General features: G+C 53.2%; 2 protein-coding genes and 1 pseudogene across 2 annotated transcripts; all 3 read left to right on the top strand.

Annotated features, from left to right (window-relative positions):
• Positions 1-476: 476 nt before the first annotated feature.
• LOC147597830 (feather beta keratin-like) lies at positions 477-1318 on the top strand. The gene is made up of 2 exons (XM_086766471.1): positions 477-641; positions 995-1318. Exons 1-2 carry the CDS (start codon positions 477-479, stop codon positions 1316-1318), a joined length of 489 nt encoding a protein of 162 aa, XP_086622597.1.
• A 1950-nt stretch (positions 1319-3268) lies between these two features.
• LOC147597829 (olfactory receptor 6F1-like) lies at positions 3269-4156 on the top strand (annotated as a pseudogene).
• A 1033-nt stretch (positions 4157-5189) lies between these two features.
• On the top strand, positions 5190-6032 carry LOC104474979 (feather beta keratin). The gene is made up of 3 exons (XM_010124141.2): positions 5190-5199; positions 5287-5351; positions 5706-6032. The coding sequence occupies exons 1-3, from the start codon at positions 5190-5192 to the stop codon at positions 6030-6032; spliced, it is 402 nt and encodes a 133-aa protein (XP_010122443.2).
• The last annotated feature ends 16818 nt before the right edge of the window (positions 6033-22850 follow it).

Raw genomic sequence — 22850 nt, 5'->3', positions numbered from 1 at the left:
TGCTTACAAGTAGAGAAAAGACAAGAACGCACATAGGAACACAAGAAACAGCAACCACTGCTGAGGATCCCTGGAGGCTGGGCAGGTTAGGCAATCAAAACCTAGGAGCACAACGCATACACCTGGGCAAGGAGAAACAAGTGACCACTGGGGTGAGCTGAGGAGGGAGGGAAGGAGAAGGTCATGGAACATCCTCAGCCACAGGAGCCCATGGCAACCAGCTGAGAACAGCTCGGGTTTTTCCTCAGAAGGGCACTTCCAGCAGCCCCAACAGAGGGACCCACCCTGATGTCGCTTTGCTGCTGCAGACCCATTCAGCCCTTGAGCTGAGTCTTCTGCCAGCACTGCTGCATTCCTGCCCTAGAAACCCTGGGACCTTTCATCCCAGTGCTCACAAGAACACTGTATTTGGGGAATGGGCATGGCACAAATGTGGAAATGAGAAGGCAGCAGTGTTGGAAACCAAAGCACAGCCCATGTCATTAGCTGAAAGGCTTTGCATGCAAGATGAGCTTGTCAGAAAATTGTTACCTCTGCCAAGGGTGCCTGTGGGCCTGCGGCAAGGAAGGGCAGGTATAAAAGGCAGCCCAAGGTCCTGCTCTCTCACTCGCTTCTCTTGCCTCCTTCTCCTTGGGAACCAGGTGAGTCTGAAGCCCCTTCTCCTCCTCTTAAAATGTGAACGCTCTCCTCAACAGACCTCTCATCTGATACTGGCTCTGTCCTGTGCTGGGCTTTGGATCTTCATTTCGTGACAGATTGACCAAGGGTGAAGGTCTGCTTAGAGAGAGGCTGGGATGTGGCTGAGGGGCCTTTGGTTTATACACTGGCAGAGAGCCTCTCTGGGCCAGGCTGCTATTCACAGGGTGATGAAGTCTGTCTCTTGGCTGAGCATCCATCTCCCCACTCAGCAGTGGCCTCAACTCCTTTGTGACAGGGTAAGCAGGCTGCTCCTCACCAACCCTTCTGCTCTGTTTCCTCCCTGATTCTCTCCCAGCTGCACCTCCATCTTCAAGACATGTCCTGCTACGACCGCTGCCTGCCATTGCGACCCTGTGGCCCAACCCCACTGGCCAACAGCTGCAATGAGCCCTGTGTCAGGCAGTGCCAGGACTCCACCGTTGTCATCGAGCCCTCTCCCGTGGTGGTGATCCTGCCCGGACCCATCCTCAGCTCCTTCCCACAGAACACCGTTGTGGGCTCCTCCACCTCCGCTGCTGTTGGCAGCATCCTCAGCCGTGATGGAGTGCCCATCAACTCTGACTGCTGTGACCTCTCTGGCTTTTCCAGACGCTACTATGGCAGAAGATACCTCCCTTGAGAAAGATGCTGGGAAAGACCTAGGGAGAAACCTCGAGCAAATCAGAACTTGATGCCTGGCAAAGGATCAAACTTTTGGATGTGTTTTCACTAGAACTGAATCACTTTGTGTCTTTTTTTTCCTGATTACTGTGGTTGCTTCTGCTTCCCCTTGGCAGTGATGTCACACCAAGGCCAGCCTGGTGGGGACCATGTGGCTCCTCTCCCTCTATGGGGCAGGCAGATAGATATCATGCAGGAACTTCTCCATGGCCAATGACTGCAGACTCTTGCCTGACTCTTGGGATTCCTACCTTCCTGACTTCCACTCCAAATGACTTTGTTTCCACTTTTTTGACTTATTAAAATTCTGCTGCATTCAAGCGTGGTCTCTGTGTGGTCCTTCCCTCTGTGGACACTCCCCAGGCTGCCAAAGGAGAAGGCTGTTGCTCTGTGGTAAAAAGGACTAAGGGCACAAAGAGACCCTTCTCCGTTCACAGAGGAATGGGATGTTGGGACCCTCTGCAGTGACTCCTCTTTTGGGCACCATCCCTTGCATCTGAAGAAGTCGTCCCTAGTTGCTTTGCTGCCAGTGACCATCAGGCCTTGCCTTGCACACAGATGCCCAGGAAGGCAGGAGGCCCTGAGGGGATCGCACCCTTGAGCTCTTGAGTAAGGGTGTTCCTTGCTACGAGTGGAGCTCCACTGGGATGGCAGGAGGTGGGTGTGGGGCTCTGGAAGATCTTTGCTTTTGCAGAATGATGGGAGTGGCAAAGCAAGGAACAGCCCTTTGACTAGCTCATAGCTGCTGCTCCACCTTCCTCTCCCGTCCAACACCCAGTCTAGGGGCCATGGCCATGGTCACTGTTACCAGAGGCTGGAGGATTGTTAATGATAATTTAAATCGTGCCATGTGTCCACTGTGCAGAAGGCAGGGAATGAGGTGTCCCCACCTGTGCTTCCCTTTTCTCTGCTGTGGCCTGTTTCTATGGCCTACGTGTCTTCACCTACATGGGAGCCCCTTCAACAGTGCAGAGCAGTGGCTCTTCTTTGCATCGTTCTCACTCCTCTGCTCACCCTCTGGATCGACACCCTAAGAAAGCAGGATGCAAAAGCTGCTCTCACCAGCTTCAAGAACTGGTATTTGTTCACACGAATTAAACAACTGGCAGGGTGCCATCACCCTCACCCAAAGATCACCGGACATCAAGGAGTTAGTGATCCATGGAACCTGAGGAGGTCCTGTCCTCTGCTATGTTGTGCTGCACTGATCCCGTGTGTGCATTTGCGCCCATGTGTGTGCATTTGTGTGTGCAGCGAAGGGGAAGTTCCAATTGTAACTGCTCAGCAGGGGTAATTGGTGACCACGGAATGAGCTGCCATGCAGTTCCAGAGGGCCCAAATGCAGAAGGGGTTCAAGTGGCTGGCAGCAGGAATGCCAAAGTCAGAAGGCCTCCCCGTCAGAAGCAATCCTGGAATGTGAATGCTCAGTGGGCACCTTTGGGCAGCAGAGCTGGTGCTGGGGAATAGAACCAACGCTGCCTCAGGTTCCCCATGAAACCGGTGCCAGGACTGGGGCTAGTGCCAGTGTGTGTAAGGAATGGGCTCCTGAGGCATCTTTGCATGCTCCTTGTAGAAGTGCTTCTGGTGGCAGGACTCTGTCCAACACATTGATCATTGGGTGATTGTTTTTTTTCATATCTAAGCAAAAGCACGTGTTTAATTGGTGTCAAAGGGGGACAATAAAAATTCACCAACAGCACACGGGTTTGTGCGTGTGCATGTCTGTCAGTGTGCATACCTCGACGTGCATGTGTCTGCGCCTGTGAGGGTATGTCAAAAGCCTTGCTAACATCAAGGTACACCACAGCTGGTGCCCCTCACCTTCCCCATAATGCCAATCCCCTTCTCAGAGAAAGCTATGGGGCTGCTGAGCCACAATTCGCCCTCAGTAAATTCGCATGTGCTGCGGATGAACCTCAGCACTTGGGAACACACTGGAAATGGGTCAAATGTGGAAGAATTCATCCCTCCTGGCTTCCCAGGCACGTGGCATTCCTGGGTCTCCCTTCTGGTGGTGTTTGCACTGAAGTGCTCCCTGACAGGAACAGGCAGTGTATCCATCATAGCTCTCATGTGCATGAACAGCAACATCCATACCCCAATGCACATTTTCCTCTGTGATCCATCCTTTCTGGAGATGTGTTACACTACAGGAGTTGTTTCCAAAGGCATCGGAGTCATGCTGGAGAATACCCAGACCACCTCCTTCAGCATCTTCAATTGCTCTGTCTTCTCTCCTGAGGCTCCACGGACTGTCTTCTCCTGTTTGTTATGGCCTCTGACCACTACTTAGCCGCATGCTACCCCTTGAGATACAGCTCCCTCATGAACAGTGTCCTCTCTGCTCGGCTGGCACTCAGCTCCTGGCTGGGAGGCTTTCTGTCCATCTCACTGCTGGCCTTTCTGACATCCAGGCTGATGTTCCGTGGGCCAAATGTCATCAATCATTTCCTCTGTGATATAGATCCCTGCCTGGTCTCCATAATTGTTCTGGTGGCCTGCTGTGTTCACCCTGGTCTCCTACGTGTACATCATCTCTTCCATGCTGGGAATCCAGTCAGCCCGTGGCCAGGAAAAGGACTTTCCCATTTACTCTGCCCATCTCAGCGTCTTCACAATCTGGTACAGCTCCACCGTGTTCCTGCATGTCAAGCTGTCAGCCAGGAACTCCCTGCATCTGAAGAAACCCGTGATTCCCTTTCATACAGTTGTAACTCCTTTGTTGAACTGCTTCATTGACACACTCCCAAACAAAGAAGTGAAGCAAGGTCTGGGGTGGGCTTTCCAGAAAAAGTGAAGCGGCTTTTCTAAGGGCTTCAGTGGGAGCAAATAGATCCATCCCCTCCCTCCCACAGCTTCTACCCTGCAGAGGTTCCTCAGCACAGTGTAAGTGCAGCAGGGCATCACAGGGAGTGAGAAGCCACCGCTTCCTCCATGAGCTCACCTCACAGCCATCCTAGGCTGGGCTGAGCTTTAGTTCTAGAGCTCCCACCTCCCTCTGTTACCTCCTGGGTCAATTCAGAATGCCTCACCGTGCTCTAAAGCCCAGTGCTTGGAAGGGGTCACAAACCCCATCCAGAAAGAGCTCTCCGACAGAACACTGCAGGAGAGGTCCTTGCAGAGGTGTGTACTCCAGTTTCCTCAGTGCTGCATTTGGTCAGCTATTCATCTGAGTCCCCTAAAGAAGTCCCAGCAACTGGCTCATTGCTTTAGGAAATGGACATGTATTTCTCTGATTAGGCTGTATACTTTCTGGAGACACATCTGCCCCATTCTCCTGGGCGTTTCACAGAACCTTCTTCTGGTTCGAGATAAAATTTGTATTACCAAGTTCATCTACATTACTCAGGCTACTTACAAGTAGAGAAAAGACAAGAATGCACATAGGAACACAAGGAGCCATGGACACTGCTGAGGACCCTTAGGGGCTGGGCAGGTTAGGCAATCAAAACCTAGGAGCACAACGCATACACCTGGGCATGGAGAAACAAGTGACCACTGGGGTGAGCTGAGGAGGGAGGGAAGGAGAAGGTCATGGAACATCCTCAGCCACAGGAGTCCATGGCAGCCAGCTGAGGACACCTCCAGTTTTTCCTCAGAAGGGCACTTCCAACAGCCCCAACAGAGGGACTCACCCTGATGTCAATTTGCTGCTCCAGACCCATTCAGCCCTTGAGCTGAGTCTTCTGCCAGCACTGCTGCATTCCTGCCCTAGAAACCCTGGGACCTTTCATCCCAGTGCTCACAAGAAAAGTTTTTTTTTGAGGGAATGGGCATGGCACAAATGTGGAAATGAGAAGGCAGCAGTGTTGGAAACCAAAGCACAGCCCATGTCATTAGGTGAGATGCTTTGCATGCAAGATTAGCTTGTCAGAAAATTGTTACCTCTGCCAAGGGTGCCTGTGGGCCTGCGGCAAGGAAGGGCAGGTATAAAAGGCAACCGAAGGTCCTGCTCTCTCATTCACTTCTCTGGCCTCCTTCTTCGGAATCAGGTGTGTCTGAAGCCCCTTCTCCTCCTTTTACAAGGTCAGATCGGAACTTTGAGAGACATCCCAGCCCATATTGGCTCTGTCCCAGAGTGGGGTTTGAATCCTCTTTTCAGGAGAGAGGGAAGCAAGAGAAGGTCTGCTTAGAGAGAGGCTGGGATGTGGCTGAGGAGGCTTTGGGTTGACGCATGATGAAAGATCCTCTCTGGGCCAGCCTGCTCTTAAAAGGGCCATGAAGACTGTCTTCTGGCCAAAGATCATTCTCCCTACTCAGGAATGGCCTCAACTCCTTTGTGACAGGGTAACCAGGTTGCTCCTCACCAACCCTTCTGCTCTGTTTCTTCCCTGATTCTCTCCCAGCTGCACCTCCATCTTCAAGACATGTCCTGCTACGACCGCTGCCTGCCACTGCAACACTGTGGCCCAACCCCGCTGGCCAACAGCTGCAATGAGCCCTGTGTCAGGCGCTGCCAGGACTCCACCGTTGTCATCGAGCCCTCTCCCGTGGTGGTGACCCTGCCCGGACCCATCCTCAGCTCCTTCCCACAGAACACCCTCGTGGGCTCCTCCACCTCCGCTGCTGTTGGCAGCATCCTCAGCCGTGACGGAGTGCCCATCAACTCTGACTGCTGTGACCTCTCTGGCTTTGCCAGACGCTACTATGGCAGAAGGCACCTCTTGTCATAAAGATGCTGGGAAAGACCCAGCAAGGAACATTGAGGAACTCAGAACATGGTGCTGGGCAGAGGATCCATCTCCTGCATTTTATATTCAACCTAGCTGACCAGCGTTACCTTGCTCTCCATTTTCCTTGCTTGCTTTGGTACCCTGTGGCAGGAAGGTCCCACTGAGGTCAGCCTTTCGAGGACCATCTGCCTCCTCTCCGTCTCGGAGCAGGCATCCTGCAACACCTTCACCATGGCCAAGAACAGTCTCTTGGCTTCCTCCATGATTCCATGCACTACTGTCTTCCACTCAGAATGACTTTGTTTCCCCTTTTCTTCACTCATTAAAGTTCTGCTGCATTCAAGCATGCTCTCTGTGTGTTCCTTCCCTCTGTGGACACTCCCCACGCTGCCAAAGGAGAAGGCTGTTACTCTGGGGTAAAAGGGGTTAACGACACCAGGACAGCCTTCTCCATTCACTGAAGGATGGGATGTTGGGACACTCTGCAGTGACTCCTCTATTGGGCACCATCCCTTGCAGCCGAGGGAGTCGTACCCAGCTGCTCTGCTCCAAGTGATCATCAGGCCTTGCCTTGCTGTGTCTCTGCTTACAAACGTCGCGAAAGGCAGAAGGCTCTGAGGCACCAGCAGCCCCATGAGCTCTTGAGGAAGGCCAGAACTCCACTGTGTTCCTGTGGCGTGGGTGTGAAGCTCCAAGACATCCTTTGCTTTGCAGAACGGCATGTGTGGTAAAGCAGGGAACTGCCCCTTGGATGGCCCATAGCTGCTATTCCAGCTTCCTCTTCCCTCCAACACCCAGCCTAGGCATCATGGGAGCAGGCACCTGCACAGAAAAGCTGCCCGTGCTCCTGGCCATTTCCAGGCTGGGAACTGGAGCTAAGCGTGTGGGAGTTGAGGGCAGGCAGCACAGAAATGGGAACACTGAAAGGCTGTATTTCTGAGGGACATCAAATTGCTCTGGTACAGGGTACGCAGGAGAACTTGAAGATCAGCAAGGGCCAGGGTACTGGGTGTACTTCCCAAGAGAATTGCAGGTGAATGCAGAGCTTTGGACTGCTTCATTGATTCCCCCTGCAAGTTTTTGCTCAGGAATTGGCTGCCATTCTTAGGGGAGAGGTTTTCTTTACATGGAAATCTCATCCGTTCGGATCACTAGAAATGTCTATTGGCACACACCACAGTCTCATCTACTATTTCCTGCATGAAAATCCAGTTGTCTTGACAAAACTGTGCAAGTGGAAGAACAGATATCCCCACACTTCTGTCTTCCCCCAAGAGGCAGTTATAGCTAACGAAGACAATCTCCAACTTGTATGGTGCGATCCACACGCTGGAGGGAAAGTTTACTATCCAGGAGGACCTTGACAGGCTGGAGAGGTGGGCCAATGCAAAACTCATGAAGTTCAACAAGGTCAAGTGTTGACTCCTGCACACAGGTTGGGTCAATCCCAAGCACAAATACAGGCTGGGTGGAGAATGGATTGAGAATAGCCCTGAGGAGAAGGACTTGGGGGTGTTGGTTGATAAGCCAACATCAACATGAGGCAGCAATGCACACTTGCAGCCCAGAAAGCCAACCACATCCTCAGCTGCATCAAAAGAAGCGTGGCCAGCAGGTAAGGGAGATGATTCTTCCCCTCTGCTTTGCCCTTGTGAGACTCCACCTGGACTACTGCATCCAGCTCCAGAGCTCCCAACATGAGAATGACATGGTATGTGTTCATGTGCACTAAACTGCTGGCAGGGTTGTAGTGTTTGACAACAAACATCATGAATAGAATTTTTTCATTTGAAGAAAATGCTCCAAAGCTCAGCTGACCAAGATAGAGTAAGCCTGCTGTGAATGGGACCAGTAGTGTCCTGTGTCCTGGAGAGCAGGCAGCACTTCTCCACTGTGCTGTGGGAGTGCCTGAGCACAGGCATAGGTACCCCAGGGAGTTTACTGAGTCTCCCTCCTTAGAGATCTGCAAAAACTGCCTAGACCCAGCATTGGGCAACTGGCTGTAGGTGGCCCTGCTTGAGCAGGGGATGTGGACCAGGTGACCTCCAGAGGTCCCTTCCAACATCAGCCATTCTGTGATTTTCTCATTCTGTGAGAACAGCTGATGTAGAGCAGCTCAGGTTTCCCGGCATCCGATGGGGTGTAACGTTACCTGCGGTATCATCTCTTTCTTTCTAGTCTTCATGCTCATAAACGGCGTTGTAAGGAATGCTTTAAAGAGTCTGAGTGCCTTTCTTACAGCAGCCAGTCAGTATCATTCCTGGTGTGCCAGCCTCAGTGTTTTCAGCCTGTGCAGATTCTGGCTTGTCCCAGGCACACCATGCTCCGCAGGTGCATGAATATCCCACTGAGGGTCCACTCCCTTGGCACAGGTGGGGCCAGTCCCACACCTCCATGTCTGCCACGAAGAGATCATTAAGGACAGCTAGAATCATCTAAGGCTGGAGGAGTTTCTGCAATTGTAGTGTGCAGATTTTTGTGGCTGCAGCACTATAGTTGTTCTCTAGATTTCAAGTTATCTCTGACATACAGAATTGGGACACTGAGGGGCTCAATATCTGGAAAGGTCATGACAATTTCCACTCCTCCTTTCTCTCTCCTTTTTAGTTAGAAAACAACTGACTGAACCTCCGTCAAACTGTTGAGCTGATGATGTCTGTTGTAGGTTAGCCCCGCTCATAACCAAGCTACATTGTTTTTCACTCCTTTTCCCCATCCTCCAAGAGCTTGAGGTTTGAAATAAGCACAGGGAGAGATTATTCCAATTACTGTTACGGGCAAAATAGACTTGACTTGGGGAAAACAATTCCAATTTATTAATAATGGAACCAAACTAGGACAATGAGAAAGGGAAAAAAACAACTTCCTCTTAACCCTCCTCTCTTCTCAGGCTGAACTTCATTCCAAACTGTCTCCATTTCCTTCCTCCAAAGCAGCACAGGAGGAAGAGCGAATAGGGTTTGTAGTCAGTTCATCACACACTGTTTTCTATCACCCCTTCCTCTTTGGGGTAAGAACTCCTCACATTCCTCCACTGCTTCAGCATGGGGTTCCTCCCATGGGCATGGCATTGCTCCAGCAACTCTTCCACGCGGTACAGTCCCTCAGGAACAGGCTGTGCCTGCATGGGTCCTCCACAGGCTGCAGGTGGATCTCTGCTCCTGCGTGGACCTCCATGAGCTGCAGGGAGACAGCCTGCTTCACCATGATCATCACCACAGTCTGCGGGGGAATCTCAGCCAAGAGCAACTTTACTCCTCTCCCTCCTTCTTCACTGACCTTGGCATCCACAGCCGTTCCTCTCACAAGAAATTCCTCACAATCAGGCTCAGGAGATGTCTCTCATGTTCCTTCACATATCCTCTCTTCACTTCTCTGAGCCGGGTGGGACCTTTAAAGGTCATCCAGTCCAATGTCTCTGCAAGGATCAAGGACATCTTCAATTAGATCAGGTTGCTCAAAGCCCCGTCCAACCTGGCCTTGAATGTTTCCAGGGATGGGGCATCTACCACCTCTCTTGGCAACCTGTTCCAGTGTTCCACCACCCTCAGTGTAAAAAATGGTTTTCCTTATATCCAGTGTGAATCTGCCTCCCTCTGTTTTAAAAACATCACCCCTTGTCCTGTCTCAACCAGCTCTGCTGAAGAGTTTCTCCTCGTCTTTCTTATAAGCCACCTTTACGCACTGGGAGGCCGCTCTCAGGTCTCCCCAGAGCCTGCTCTTCTCCAGCCTGAACAGCTCAAGCTCTCTCAGCCTGGCCTCACAGGAACGGTGCTCCAGCCCTCTGATTATCTTTGTGACCCTCCTCTGGACTCCCTCCAACAAGTCTATGTCCTTCCTATGTGGAGGGTGCAGAGCTGGATGCATTCCCCCGTATGAGGTCTCACGAGAGCAAAATAGAGGGGGAGAATCACTTCGCTTGACCTGTTGGCTGTGTCTCTTTTGATTCAGCCCAGTATGCAGTTGGCTTTCTGGGCTGCAACCACACATTGCCAACTCATGTTGAGCTTCTCCTCCACCAGTACCCCCAAGTCCTTCTCCTCAGGACTGCTGTAACGCTCCGGTCTGTCTTGCTCAGTCCTCTAAGGATCTTTAGCTCTGCACTCTCATGGTCACCTCAAGCAAGGTTGCCCCTGAACTCCACAGGTTCATCATTCAACAGTTCTTCCTCATTTGTGAGTCACAGGTCCAAAAACGCCTCTCCCCTACTCCCTTCATGGGTTTTCTGCATCAAAAATTTGTTTTCCATACTCCCCAGCCGCATCCTGATTTGATTGTACCCAGCGATTTTACTGTCACCCATGAGTACCAGGGCCTGTGACTGTGAAGATTTGCCCAGCTGCCTGAAGAAGGCTTCACGTGCCTCCTCCTCTGGAGCAGGAGGTTTGCAGCAGACTGAGAACATCCCTTGACAGTGCATCCCCAAGGGCAGAGCCAGGGGACAGAGTGTGGAGCCCTGGCTATCACAGGCATTGGCAGGTCACATATGTGACTACGTTTAGGCTGGAGAGCGTCTGTCTGTAAAGCAGAGGGCTGTGCGGGATGTCCCTTCACCTATCAGAGTGAGGGCCAGTGCCTGTCCCTGCATGGGGATCTTCTACAGCAGCTTCTCTTCATGCAGGTATTTCCTTTGAGGAGCCACCTCTGTGCCCAGGATAAAAAAGGACATGAAAACCCAGCAGGGGAAGAGAGTGGCCATCCGGGCACCGTTTGTTCTTTTGGGACTGAGCAGACACAGGATACGTGGTACCAAACGTGTCAGTTCCTGGTGTTGGATGAGCAGGAGCAAACAACCTGCTCCCACTGGATGGTTTAGTGTCCCCAGAGATTCTTTGGAACGATGACCCAGTGAGGTAGGTGAGACACCTGCTGACAGGAGGCAGAGGCTGGGGCAGTCTCCCCAACGAGAACAGTGGCGTGAGGGCCCATGGATGCCCCATGCTGGGAGCTGCCTGGGTTTCAGCAGGGGTGGAGTTACTTTTTTTCTCCGTAGCCAGTGTGTTTTGGATTTCACGTGTGAGAAATGTTGATAAAACACCCTGATGATATGAGTTGTTGGTAATGACACCAAGGACACTTGCAACAAGAAGAGCTTTTATAGGTACGTAGGGACAAAAGAAAGTTGAGGGAAAATGTAGGCCCCCTCTGGAAGGGAACTGGTGTCCTGGTTACCCAGGACATGGAGGAGGCTGAGGTTCTCAATGACTTTTTTGCCCCAGTCTTCACCGACAAGAGTTCCTGTCCCACCACCGAAGCTGTAGAAGGTGCAACCAGGGACTGCAAGGATGAAGAACCACCCATTGTACTCGAAGAGCAGGTTCGGGACCATTTGAGGAACCTAAAGGTGCACAAGTCCATGGGACCTGATGAGATCCATCCGCGGGTTCTGAGGGAACTGGCGGATGAAGTTGCCAAGCCACTGGCTATCGTATTTGAGAAGTCATGGCGGTCTGGTGAGGTCCCCGATGACTGGAAGAGAGGGAACATAACCCCAATTTTTACAAAGGGGAATAAGGAAGACCCGGGTAACTACAGGCCGGTCAGCCTCACCTCTGTGCCTGGCAAGGTAATGGAGCAGATTCTCCTGGAAACCATGCTAAGGCACATGGAGAGCAAGGAGGTGATTGGTGACAGCCAACGTGGCTTCACCAAGGGCAGATCGTGCCTGACCAATTTGGTGGCCTTCTATGACAGGGTGACGGCATCGGTGGACAAGGGACGAGCAACAGACATCATCTACCTCCACTTGTGCAAAGCGTTTGACACTGTCCCGCACGACATCCTTCTCTCTAAACTAGAGAGACATGGGTTTGATGGACGGACCACTCGGTGGATAAGGAGTTGGCTGGATGGCCGCACTCAGAGAGTGGTGGTCAACGGCTCAATGTCCGGGTGGAGACCGGTCATGAGTGGCATCCCTCAGGGGTCCGTGCTGGGCCCGGCCCTGTTCAACATCTTTGTCGGCGACATGGACAGTGGGATAGAGTGCACCCTCAGAAAGTTCACCAACAACACCAAGTTGTGTGGTGCCGTCGACACGCTGGAAGGGAGGGATGCCATCCAGAGGGACCTTGACAGGCTGGAGAGGTGGGCCCGTGCCAACCTCATGAAGTTCAACCAGGCCAAGTGCAAGGTCCTGCACCTGGGTCATGGCAATCCCAGGCACAAATACAGGCTGGGCCGAGAATGGATTGAGAGCAGCCCTGAGGAGAAGGACTTGGGAGTGCTGGTGGATGAGAAGCTTAACATGAGCAGGCAGTGCGCCCTTACGGCCCGGAAGGCCAACCGCATCCTGGGCTGCATCAAGAGAAGCGTGGCCAGCAGGTTGAGGGAGGTGATTCTCCCCCTCTGCTGTGCCCTGGTGAGACCCCACCTGGAGTACTGTGTCCAGTTCTGGAGCCCCCAACACAAGAATGACATGGACCAGTTGGAGAAGGTCCAGAGGAGGGCCACAAAGATGATAAAAGGGCTGGAGCACCTCTTCTATGAGGACAGGCTGAGAGAGTTGGGGCTGTTCAGCCTGGAGAAGAGGAGGCTCCGGGGAGACCTGATAGTGGTCTTCCAGTACCTCAAGGGGGCCTACAAGAAAGATGGGGAAAGGCTGTTTAGTAGGGCCTGTTGCAATAGGACGAGGGGTAATGGTTTTAAAATAGTTGGGGGTAGATTTAGATTGGAAATTAGGAAAAACATTTTACGATGCGAGTTATAGAACACTGGAACAGGTTGCCCAGAAAGGGGAGGTGGAGGCCCCATCCCTGGAAACGTTCAAGGCCAGGCTGGATGAGGCTCTGAGCAACCTGATCTAGTCAGGGATGTCTCTGCTCCTTGCAAGGGGGCTGGACTAGATGACCTTTGAAGGTCCCTTCCAACCCTAACCATTCTATGATTCTGTGATTCTAAGGACACTGTCCAGCTTTTTAAGTCTCGTTAACATGCAGATGCAGGAAGCTGGGAGAAAGACAGACAGAATAATTGACCCAAACTGGCCAAAGAGAGTATTCCATGCCATAAATGTAATGCTCAGTATATAAGTGGACGTTGGCCAGGGTGAGTCTCTGCCTTCCTGGCATCCATCCCTCTCTCTCATTCACTGGCATCATTCCCTCAATCTTGCTGGCCCCATATTCACTCCTTTCCTTGCTGCTTGGTTTCGTTTCCATGATCTCTGCTCGAGATGGGCTGTATTGGTCATTGAGCCAGTAGGTGGTGAGAAAACATTCATTGTTCATTTTGAATATTTTAGTCTCCTTATATTCTGTTATTATTGTATTTTTCCTTTGCTGTTTTAGTAAACTGTCTCCAGTTTAACACAAGTTAAGGAAAACACAAGTTTTCCTTTCTTCCCAGTTCTCTCCCCTGTTCCTGCTGGGGAGGGGAAAGATGAGTGTAAAACTGTGTGGTAACTCAGGCTAAACCATCACAGCCTGCATAGATTCTGATTTATTGATTTTTTTGATTTATTGTCATACCAATAGGTAGGAGAAGGAAAAGTCTCAGTGTCCCTTTACACCAACGGCCATGGCTGAAGTTCAAGAGGGAAATAATAGAATGGAACAAGTTTTAAGGTGTCACCATCTCAAGACAAGACAAACCAAGTTGCTGCCAGGGATGTGACTCACATTCTTCAGAGTGGTCAAGACGAACAAATTGCTAATAGGAAAACACAATGGCTTATGAGAGTGTTGCTGGAACTTCATCAGACAGCTGAGCTACCCCTGTATTAACTAAAAGAGGACAGTATCTTCATTTCTGTGGTACGGCGCTATTTAAGAGTATGTTGCACAAATCTGTGTCTGGAATGGACAGCTAAGAGTACATCACGGGATGTTGTCCTGCAGATCTCTGGATGCACAGGAAAGGCTGCACTGACAGGGGAGAGCTGATGAATCCTTCCCCCAGGCTCAGCCTTGCACAGCCTCCCTCCCCTTGGTTGTTGCACAGCCAAGGAAGCTCCCTGCACCAGCGTGTCTTGCACAGCACAGAGGTACAAGGCGCTGTCAGACACCTCAACTTCCTCCAGCCTCAGCAGGCTGTATTTCCATGTGGTGTTCAGCAATGTGGTGAAACGGCCACTTTCCTTGGAGCCACCTGTCGCCTGATACGAGACCAGCTGGGGAGCTTGGCCTTTCCTCTGCTGGTACCAAAGCAAGCCATAAAAGTTGGAGGTCTGGTAGGTGCAGGTTATTTGGAAGGTGTCTCTCTCCTCCACTGTGACTTGTCCTTCTTGCTGAGTGACAGTGGTCTGCCCCATGGTGCCTGGAAGAAAGGTGCCTGGTCAGCAGCTCTACTCTGGGAAAAACTCTGCAAGACAAACCAGGAGTGCATGGAAAAGCCTGGTGGAGAAGGAGCCCTGTTCCTTGCCCTGCAGGGAAACCATGAGATGTGGGGACAGCCAGGTGGAGAGCTGTTTTGGGCAGGACCTCAGAGCTCTCAGCCCAGTGTGGACCCTGAGGAGAGCTCTGCTGTGTCCCTGCTCCTCCTCCCTGCTCCTGCTCCTACTGCCCAGAGGACCAGGGAACTGTCTGTCATGCCTGATCATTGCATGCTGGGACCAGCACCCTTCCAGCAGGTTGAGGGACCCGTGGAGCTATGGCAGAAAGATTTATCCTGCTTCCCCATCCCTGGCATCTCCGAGGGCTCCTAGCTCCCTGAGTAGGCACACAGTTGAGCTGGATGTTTCAGAGAGAGAGCCCTGGCTGAGTTGACAACAAGGAGGAAACTGGAAGCCATGGCTGACCTGTACCAGCCAGGAGGCAGAGTGGGACATGCTATTAATCTCAACGGGATGCGAGCTTTCAAGTCCCTGTAACAGCTTTGACAGGACCTACTAATTAGAATTGGAAAGGGAGAAATGTTGGGGTGCAGAGAGAGCTGAAGTCTCCTGTGGTGACAGCAGGTGGATCAGAAGACAGAGGCAGAGGGAGACAGATTGAAGGGGACAGGAAAACAGGAGAACGGATCTGAGGTATCTCTTCTCCCTATTCTCTTCTCTTTCCCAACAGAAAGAGCATCCTAAGCCAACATTTCCAAGTGTTTTCCTGTAATTCAAGAGTAGTTCCCTACATGGTCCAGATCAGGCTCCTGAGGGTTCCCACAGGGGAAGAAGTATACGTTTATAGAAAGCCAGGACCTACCGAGCAGTTGGTATAGGATGGCCGTGAGGGTGAGATATTCGAGGGGCATGCTCAGACCAATCTGCCTGATTGTTGAGTAAGAGAGAGTCAGAAAACCACCTCCCAGTCTCGAGATAAAAGAGCTGCCGGAAACAACTCTGTCGGGGGAGTAAAGGAAGAAGCGGGGAGGAGAACTGCTCTGTTCTTCCTGTGCCTGAAATGCATCTTCTGGGTTCCTCCCTCCTCAGTCGCAGTACCTGTGGCTCCCTCAGCATTTCCACTATGAGGGGCTCTGAGGGAATTGTGGGAAGGAGTTGATCCCAATAAGCTCACAGTGGAGTCCTACCCTCCCCAGCTAGAATCGCCTACTCTTCTGCACATCCACTGTGGGGCCATTTGGGAGCTTAGCAGTTCCTTCCCCACTGAGGTTCCCCATCTTCCCCTGAGTCCCACAGCTCTGGGGATGTTACTATTTCTTCTAGAAACACAAGTCTCCTCTTTTTCTGTCACTTCTCCTCTGCCACTCTTCACGTGGCTGGGAAAAAGGTTCTTTCTCCAAGTCCCCACAAAAAGGAGATGAACTCTGCTGTGCAGCAGACCAAGGGTTCTGGCTGTGTCTTGTTCTGACAGGGTAACCTACCCTGTGAGAGAGGAAGCTCATTGTTTGCCCTCACAGATGTCCTGCATTCCCTACAAAACCCCAAATCCTCTCTCACAGGTCTTTGGACACTTCCCTGTATGAGCCCAGACCTGAATTCTACCTCCAGGTAGGATACAGATCATTCTTACCCCAATGAGCTGGTGGAAACGGAGCTCCTCTTCCACCTTCCAGCACCTCAAAGAAACACTTCCCTCCAGGTGCCTCACTCTCTTTCCCTCCTTCTCTTTCCTTCTGGGCCATCTCTCCTTCGCATACATTAGCCATTCACTTTGTCTTCCACAAACTCTGAACTTCTTTTGTTACCTCAGAAGGCCTCACTTCCAACAGCCACTCCCATGGCCTACCGAGGTGATACCACTCCACTAAGTGGAATGTGTTGGCCTGCCACCATGGCTGCTTTATTCAGCTACCGTTACAGCTTCCCTTCTCCAGGGCCACCTCTTTGCTTTCCAAAACAGACTTAGCATAACAAGAGACATGTGCACAGAGGGACAAACTAAATCCCAGAAATGCACCACCAAAAAATGCAGCCCACAGCAGGTTTGTTCTGGGCAGAGAACCCGCAGGACCCCAGGGACACAGGGACCACCCCCAGCCAAGCACTGCTGAGTCCCCAGAGCTGGAGGAGAGTCAGGAAAAGCAGGGGAAGAGCTGAAGAGCAGAGAATCTTGTCCAGTGTCTGGCTGATGTGTCTTTGTCACAAGTTGAGACTTTGACTGATCCCCAGATGTAGGGCTGGGAAGATATTTTCCTCCCTTAGAGTTCTTTTGGCAAGGAGGTAAAGCCACAGGAGCAGTCGTGCCTCTTACCAAGAGCCCCCTTCTCCAACAGTGCTCATTTGCAGATGCTGAGGTAGAGGAAGAGCTGGACAAGCAGCTGGGATACTTCTCCTCAATACTCACGGATGTGTCCCACTCAGCTTCAGTGGCTCGGGGGTGTTCCCAAGTCTGCTGTGGCAACGCACTCTCCTAACAAGGCAGGCCAAGGGCAGCCCTGGTTGCAGTAGAGAGAGCATCGCCAGAAGGACAAGGGACCTGATCCTTCCTCTCTACTCTACAGTGGTGAGGCCATGTCTGGTGTGCTGGGTCCAGTTCTGGGCTCCCCAGTACAGGAAAGATCAGCCCAGCAATATGGTGCAGGGACTGGAGTATCTTTGCTATGAGGACACACTGAGAGGGCTGGCAGGGTTCAGCGTGGGAAGAGAAGGCTCGTGAGGGATCTTGGCAGTCTGTGTAAATAGCTGATGGGTGGGAATGAAGAAGAGAGTGTTCTCAGTCAGATGTGCTTGGGACTCAACACCTGTGCCATGAGCACACCCTGCAGGCAGAGAAATTAAAGTTGCTAAAATGCTCTGCCCACGCAAAGACTCCAAACTGTGACCCTCACTGCGTTCCAGATCTGCGAGTGCCAGAGGGAGGAGTTTCAGCATTGGGAGGTTCATGTTTGGGCAGTCAGGCCACAGCCGGGCTACTCACAGCCCTCCAAGGCAGAAGGTGCTTCAGCATCCTCTCAGGCACACATACCCTGCTGTACAAGTGCTGCCTCTCACCACCAGGTCTTCTTTCCAAAGGGGCCTGAGGCATCTGAAAGTTCATGGAGGAGCCTGAAGGAGGAGATCAAGCAGTCTGCTGTCAGGCAATAAGAGGCTGCAGGCTGTTTTCCTACTTTTTGTTCCTCCTGGAGATCACAAGCAGCTCAACCAGCTCCCAGCAAGGGAGGAGTGTCCATGGTGAACTTCTTCTGCCATGCAGTGCCCAGACGGAGACAGGAGCCTGCACCCAACTCTCTCGAAGCTGATGACAGGCCCCTTTGCAAGAACCCATATGCTCCTTGTGTCTCAGTGGTGTCTGAAAGGAGGTAGAACCAGGTCCACCTAAAGGCACACGGAAACAGGAATCTGACTCGCTCTCTCCACAACGTTGTTCCTCCCCTTCTCCCCACACCACACATGAGGCCCTGCAAAGGAAACTTTTTTGGGAACAGCAGCTGCTGTAATCATCCCCACACACCACTTTGGCAGGAGGACCTCCAGCGCAACATTCTTCTTCACAGACATGTACTCCCCACCCAGTCAGGTACCACAATCAGCCCCTTTATCTAGGGGTTACTTCCCCAGATGGATGAGGAGAAACTATCACAGAATGACAGAATAGCTTGGATTGGAAGGGACCTTTAAAGGTCATCTCATCCAACCCCCCTGCAAGGAGCAGAGATACCTTCAACCAGATCCGGTTGCTCAGAGTCCCATCCAACCTGGCCTTGAGTGTTTCCAGGGATGGGGCATCAACCACCTCTCTGGGCAACCTGTGCCAGTGTTCCATCAGCTTCATTGTAAAAAATGTCTTCCTTATGTCTAGTCTAAATCTGTCTTGTCTAGTTTAAAACCATTAATCCTTGTGCTATCACAATAGTTGCTGCTGAAGACTTCTTTACAATTGTCTTCTAAACTCAGGGGTGTTTCTGCCTAAAAGAGTGTCCTGGTTTTGGCAGGGATGCAGTTAATTTTTCCTCTCAGTAGCTGGTATGTTTTGGATTTTGTGTGTGAAGAATGTTGCTAAACACCCTGATGATATGAGTTGTTGTGAATGAGACCAAGGACACTGTCCGGCTTTTTAAGTCTCGTTAACGTGCAGATGCAGGAAGCTGGGAGAAAGACAGACAGAATCATTGACCCAAACTGGCCAAAGAGAGTATTCCATGCCATAAACGTCATGCTCAGTATATAAGTGGGGGGAAGCCAGGGTGGGTATCTGCCTTCCTGGCATCCATCTTTGTTCCTCATTTTGCTGGCATCGTTCCCTCTCCCTTGCTGGCTCTCTTTTGCTCCTTTGCTTGCCGCTCGGTTTTGTTTCCATGATCGCTGTTCGGCACGGGCTGTATCAGTCACTGGGACATCGAGTGGTGAGAAAACATATATTGTTCACTTTGTATATTTTAATATCCTTATATTCTGTTATTATTGTAGTTTTCCCTTGTTATTTTAGTAAATTGTCTTCATCTCAACCCATGAGTTCTCCTTCCTTCTCAATTCCCTGCCCCATCCCACTGGGGAGGGGGAGGGGGAGCGAGAAACCGTGTGGTAATTTGTGCTAAACCATCACAAAGAGCATCAAGTTCCTTATGTGATGTAGCGGAAAAGTTTTTCTGTATTGTGGAAGACATGGGGTGCTTAGAAGAAGAAGACAGGAAAGGGTATGAAACAAGGCTGTTTGGCCTGGACCAAGCACGGAAAGGCAAAGAGAGGGAGGGAGGAGAGCGGTCGATTCCATGAGAGCATGGGGCTGATGCGTGTGCTCGCCCAGCCATGCCTGTTGCTCTGCCTTGTTTGTCCACCTGCCAGTAGTTCCCTGGAAACACAGTAGTCAGGTCCAGCTGTGAGAGGGAGCAGGTCTGATCCCTCACTCTGTGCCTCTGAAGCCTCTGGCCATGGGCTTTGAACAGCAGTGTCAGCTACTCGAGCCACAGACTTCCCCTGTGACTGGCTGCAGACTCCCATCTCTTCCCAGAGGCCTCCTACCAGCTCTCCCTCACCTCAAACCTTCAGCCCCTCAGGACAACTCAGCCAATCTCTTTTGACTCACTCATCAAGCAGGAACCTGGCATCCCTGGAGGCTGCGGTCAGTGTGACCAGTGCAAGTGTTTCCCCGGGCTCCTGGCCTTCAAGACCAAAGGTGCTGAATCCTGACAAACAAGCTCGTGGTCTCAACACTGAGGCACTGTGGGGAGCACTGGAAGGTGCATGTAGCTCGACATCCCCTTCTCCTGTGTCTGTGGAGCTTGAACTCCTGACTGCATGGGATGACTTTGTAACAGTAGCAGGAACATTTTTTGAAAACTGTGGAAAGCTTCTAGCTGGAGGAGTGGGTTCTAAATTGCATATTGGAGCTTTTACAAAGTAGCAAGATGCAAAACCCCTTCTGGTTCTTTTTGGAGGAAAGGTTTTTGCATTAGCAAATGAGAACTGGAGTCCCTGTGCTTGCAGGGCAGAGGAGAGCAGGTGCTGAGGGGTCCCTGGGCTGTCCTGGCAGGGGAAGTGAAGAGGCCGAGGAGAGGCCCTGGATGTTGCACAGCAGCAGGGGCAGTCCCTGCGGCAGGCCCGAGCGCTGCCCGGCTGCCCGTGGGCAGGAGGATCTGTGCTGGCCGCCTCCCTGTGCGGAGCAGAAAGGCGCTGCTCCTGGGCGGGAGCCAGCGGGGCCGGCGGCTGCAGCGGCTCCTTCCCGGGCAGCGCCGGCCAGCGCCCCCGCTCCGCTCGCCATTCCGCCCCCGCCGCCTCTGCCACTGGCGGGGGGGATTTCTGTCCGCGTCCCGCCGGGAGGGCGGCTGCTGCCGCTGCCGCTGCCGGTGGCGGTGGCGGTGGCGGTGGCGGTGGCGGTGGCGGTGCCGTTCCCGGGCGGGGGAAGCGTCCCGGGGCCCGGGGCCGGGCGGGGCGAGGCGGCCCCGGCGGGCGGAGCGGCAGCGCCCCCTGGCGGGCCCGCACGGGGCTGTCCCCCCGCCCCCGCCCCCGACACGCACGCCCGGCCCCGCCCGGCGCGGTTCGTGCCCGGCCGCAGCCCCGGCTCCTCTCGCCGTGTCTCCCACGGCGCAGTAATACACCGCCGCGTCCCCGCGCCCCGGCCGGGACAGCCACAGGCCGCTGGACCGCCGGTCTGCCGCCACCGACAGCCGCCCCGCCGGCTCCGACACCGCTTTGGTTCCTTTGTGAGCGAGTGCGATGAATGCGGGGCCTCGGCCCGGGAGCTGCCGGTACCAGTGGATCATCTCGTTGGTCTGTATGTTGGGGTGCGAGCAGTTGATGCCGATGGCGGAGCCCTCGGTGGTCTGTGCCGACGGCTCCTGCTGCACCTGGGCTCTGCCCGCAGCCACTGCCGGAAAGGAGAAGGAAAGGCCAAACATCACCAGAGATCACCCAGCTCTCGTGGCTGTTTTCCCAGAGAGATCGTGAGAATGGGAAAGAAAGTGGGAGAGATCCCACTTTCTAGAGTGTCTGTGAGACAGAGCCGGACCGGCACAAATGGGGACAATGGGCTCATGGACAGGGAAGGAGAGTCATCCCGGGGTGGGTGTGTGGAGCACGGGGAGAAGTCTGGGAGGGAATTTGAAATGGATGCATGGATGAATGTCAGGTGCATGGATAGATGAATGGTGAGAGGGAGAGGGGACAGGAGTTGGGTGTGTTAGAGTGAAGGAAGCAGGGATGAATTCAGAAGGAGAATAAATGCTGAATTCACAACGAAATGAGCAGATATCTGGTGGGGTGCAGGAAAGCAACCTTGTGCCTACAGATCTGAAGGAAGCAGAGAGGCAGATCAGAAAGGGGTCCCAAAAAAGAAAGAGTAGCATAAAGAGATGGTGCAAAGAATGGCTGGCAGAATGTATGAAGAGGGGGAAACCGGACAGGGAGAGGGGTTGTTACAGGGAAGGGCTGAGGGCAATGAGAACTGCTGAATGCACAGGGCAAGGAGAGAGTGCATGGAAAGGCAGCCGTACGCGCAAGCAGGCTCCTATGGACAGAGGCGACGGAGAAATGGGGCAAACAGGCAGAGGGGGCTCAGGGGGTTTGGAAAGGGGGACGAGAGACGGCAGAGGGGCAGGGAGGCACGCAGAAGCCACTTGGAAGAAGGAGAGGGAAGAGTTGGCCCTCGCCCGCCCCCGGTGTTCCACCCCGGGCACAGCCCCGGCCCCCGGCCCCCAGCCACCGCCGCCAGCCCCGCGCACCCAGCAGCACTGCGGCCAGCCCCGACAGCCCCCAGCCCCGCCACCGCCGCATCCCGCCGCTCCGCCGCCCGAGCCTCGCTGCGCCCCGACAGCCCCGCCTCTCTGCTCCGCCCGCCACGCCTCCGCACCGAACCGAACCTCTCCGCCGCCGCCAGCTCCGCCCCGCCGCTCAGCCCTGCGCCGGCCCAGCTCGGCCTCTCGCCCGCCCCCGCACTGCTCCCTGCCTCTGCACCGGCACAGCTTGCTCTCCTCACAAACGCACTCTCCCCTCCTCCACCAACGACTGCCCACCACCAAGAAGCCCCCACACTGCCAGCTGCAGCCTGGCACAGCAGCACGGCCCTGCCCCGGGACATCCACCACCTGCCCACAGCTGCCTCCCAGCTCAGCGGCTGGAAACAGCACCCACTCATTTCCTGCGGGTGACAGCGAGGAGACTCCAGAGCCTCCCTCCAGCGGCCTCTCTGCACTCTCAGCAAGATGCCTCCAAGTTGTGTTGTGGCCAAGGGGCTGTGAGGACAACTGTGCCCATGGGCGTGCAGGGTTCAGGGTGGGCAGGGGAGATGGGGCGTCACTGAGTCAGAACGCAAGTGAGAAAGGACCTGCAGAGGTCGGCTGGATCAACCCTTGGCACAAACAGATCCCATTAGACCAGGCTGCTCATGGTCAAGGTAGGGTTTGTGGGTTATACTCTCAAATCCAATGGCTGCTTCTGACTCTGAGTATCTGCTGCTCTGTGGTGCTCATGGACAGAGCGGTGGAGAGTGTCCGTGCCATGAGCAGCACATTCTCACTGGATGAGTGACACACAAGGACACACAAACACAGGCTGATGCAAAACAGCATAGACAAATTTGTGCTGCTGGGTGCATCCAGATAAACCTGGCTGCTTACAAGTAGAGAAAAGACAAGAACGCACATAGGAGCACAAAAAACAGCAACCACTGCGGAGGATCCCTGGGGGCTGGGCAGGTTAGGCAATCAAAACCTAGGAGCACAACGCATACACCTGGGCAAGGAGAAACAAGTGACCATTGAGGTGAGCTGAGGAGGGAGGGAAGGAGAAGGTCATGGAACATCCTCAGCCACAGGAGTCCACCACAGCCAGCTGAGGACAGCTCGGCTTCTTCCTCGGAAGGGCACTTCCAACAGCCCCAACAGAGGGACCACCGTGATGTCGCTTTGCTGCTGCAGACCCATTCAGCCCTTGAGCTGAGTCTTCTGCCAGCACTGCTGCATTCCTGCCCTAGAAACCCTGGGACCTTTCATCCCAGTGCTCACAAGAACACTGTATTTGGGGAATGGGCATGGCACAAATGTAGAAATGAG

Source organism: Chlamydotis macqueenii, chromosome 25, assembly GCF_036417535.1.
Source record: "Chlamydotis macqueenii isolate bChlMac1 chromosome 25, bChlMac1.mat, whole genome shotgun sequence".
NCBI lineage: Eukaryota > Metazoa > Chordata > Aves > Otidiformes > Otididae > Chlamydotis > Chlamydotis macqueenii.
This window is presented reverse-complemented; position numbering and strand designations above follow the sequence as displayed.

Bases quoted from the DNA above. Each gene is read 5' to 3' on its own strand.
- LOC147597830 (XM_086766471.1), top strand. From the start codon at position 477: ATGTCATTAGCTGAAAGGCTTTGCATGCAAGATGAGCTTGTCAGAAAA. The intron at 642-994 runs GTGAGTCTGAAG...ATTCTCTCCCAG, and splicing joins TCCTTCTCCTTGGGAACCAG to CTGCACCTCCATCTTCAAGA.
- LOC104474979 (XM_010124141.2), top strand. The intron at 5,352-5,705 runs GTGTGTCTGAAG...ATTCTCTCCCAG, and splicing joins GCCTCCTTCTTCGGAATCAG to CTGCACCTCCATCTTCAAGA.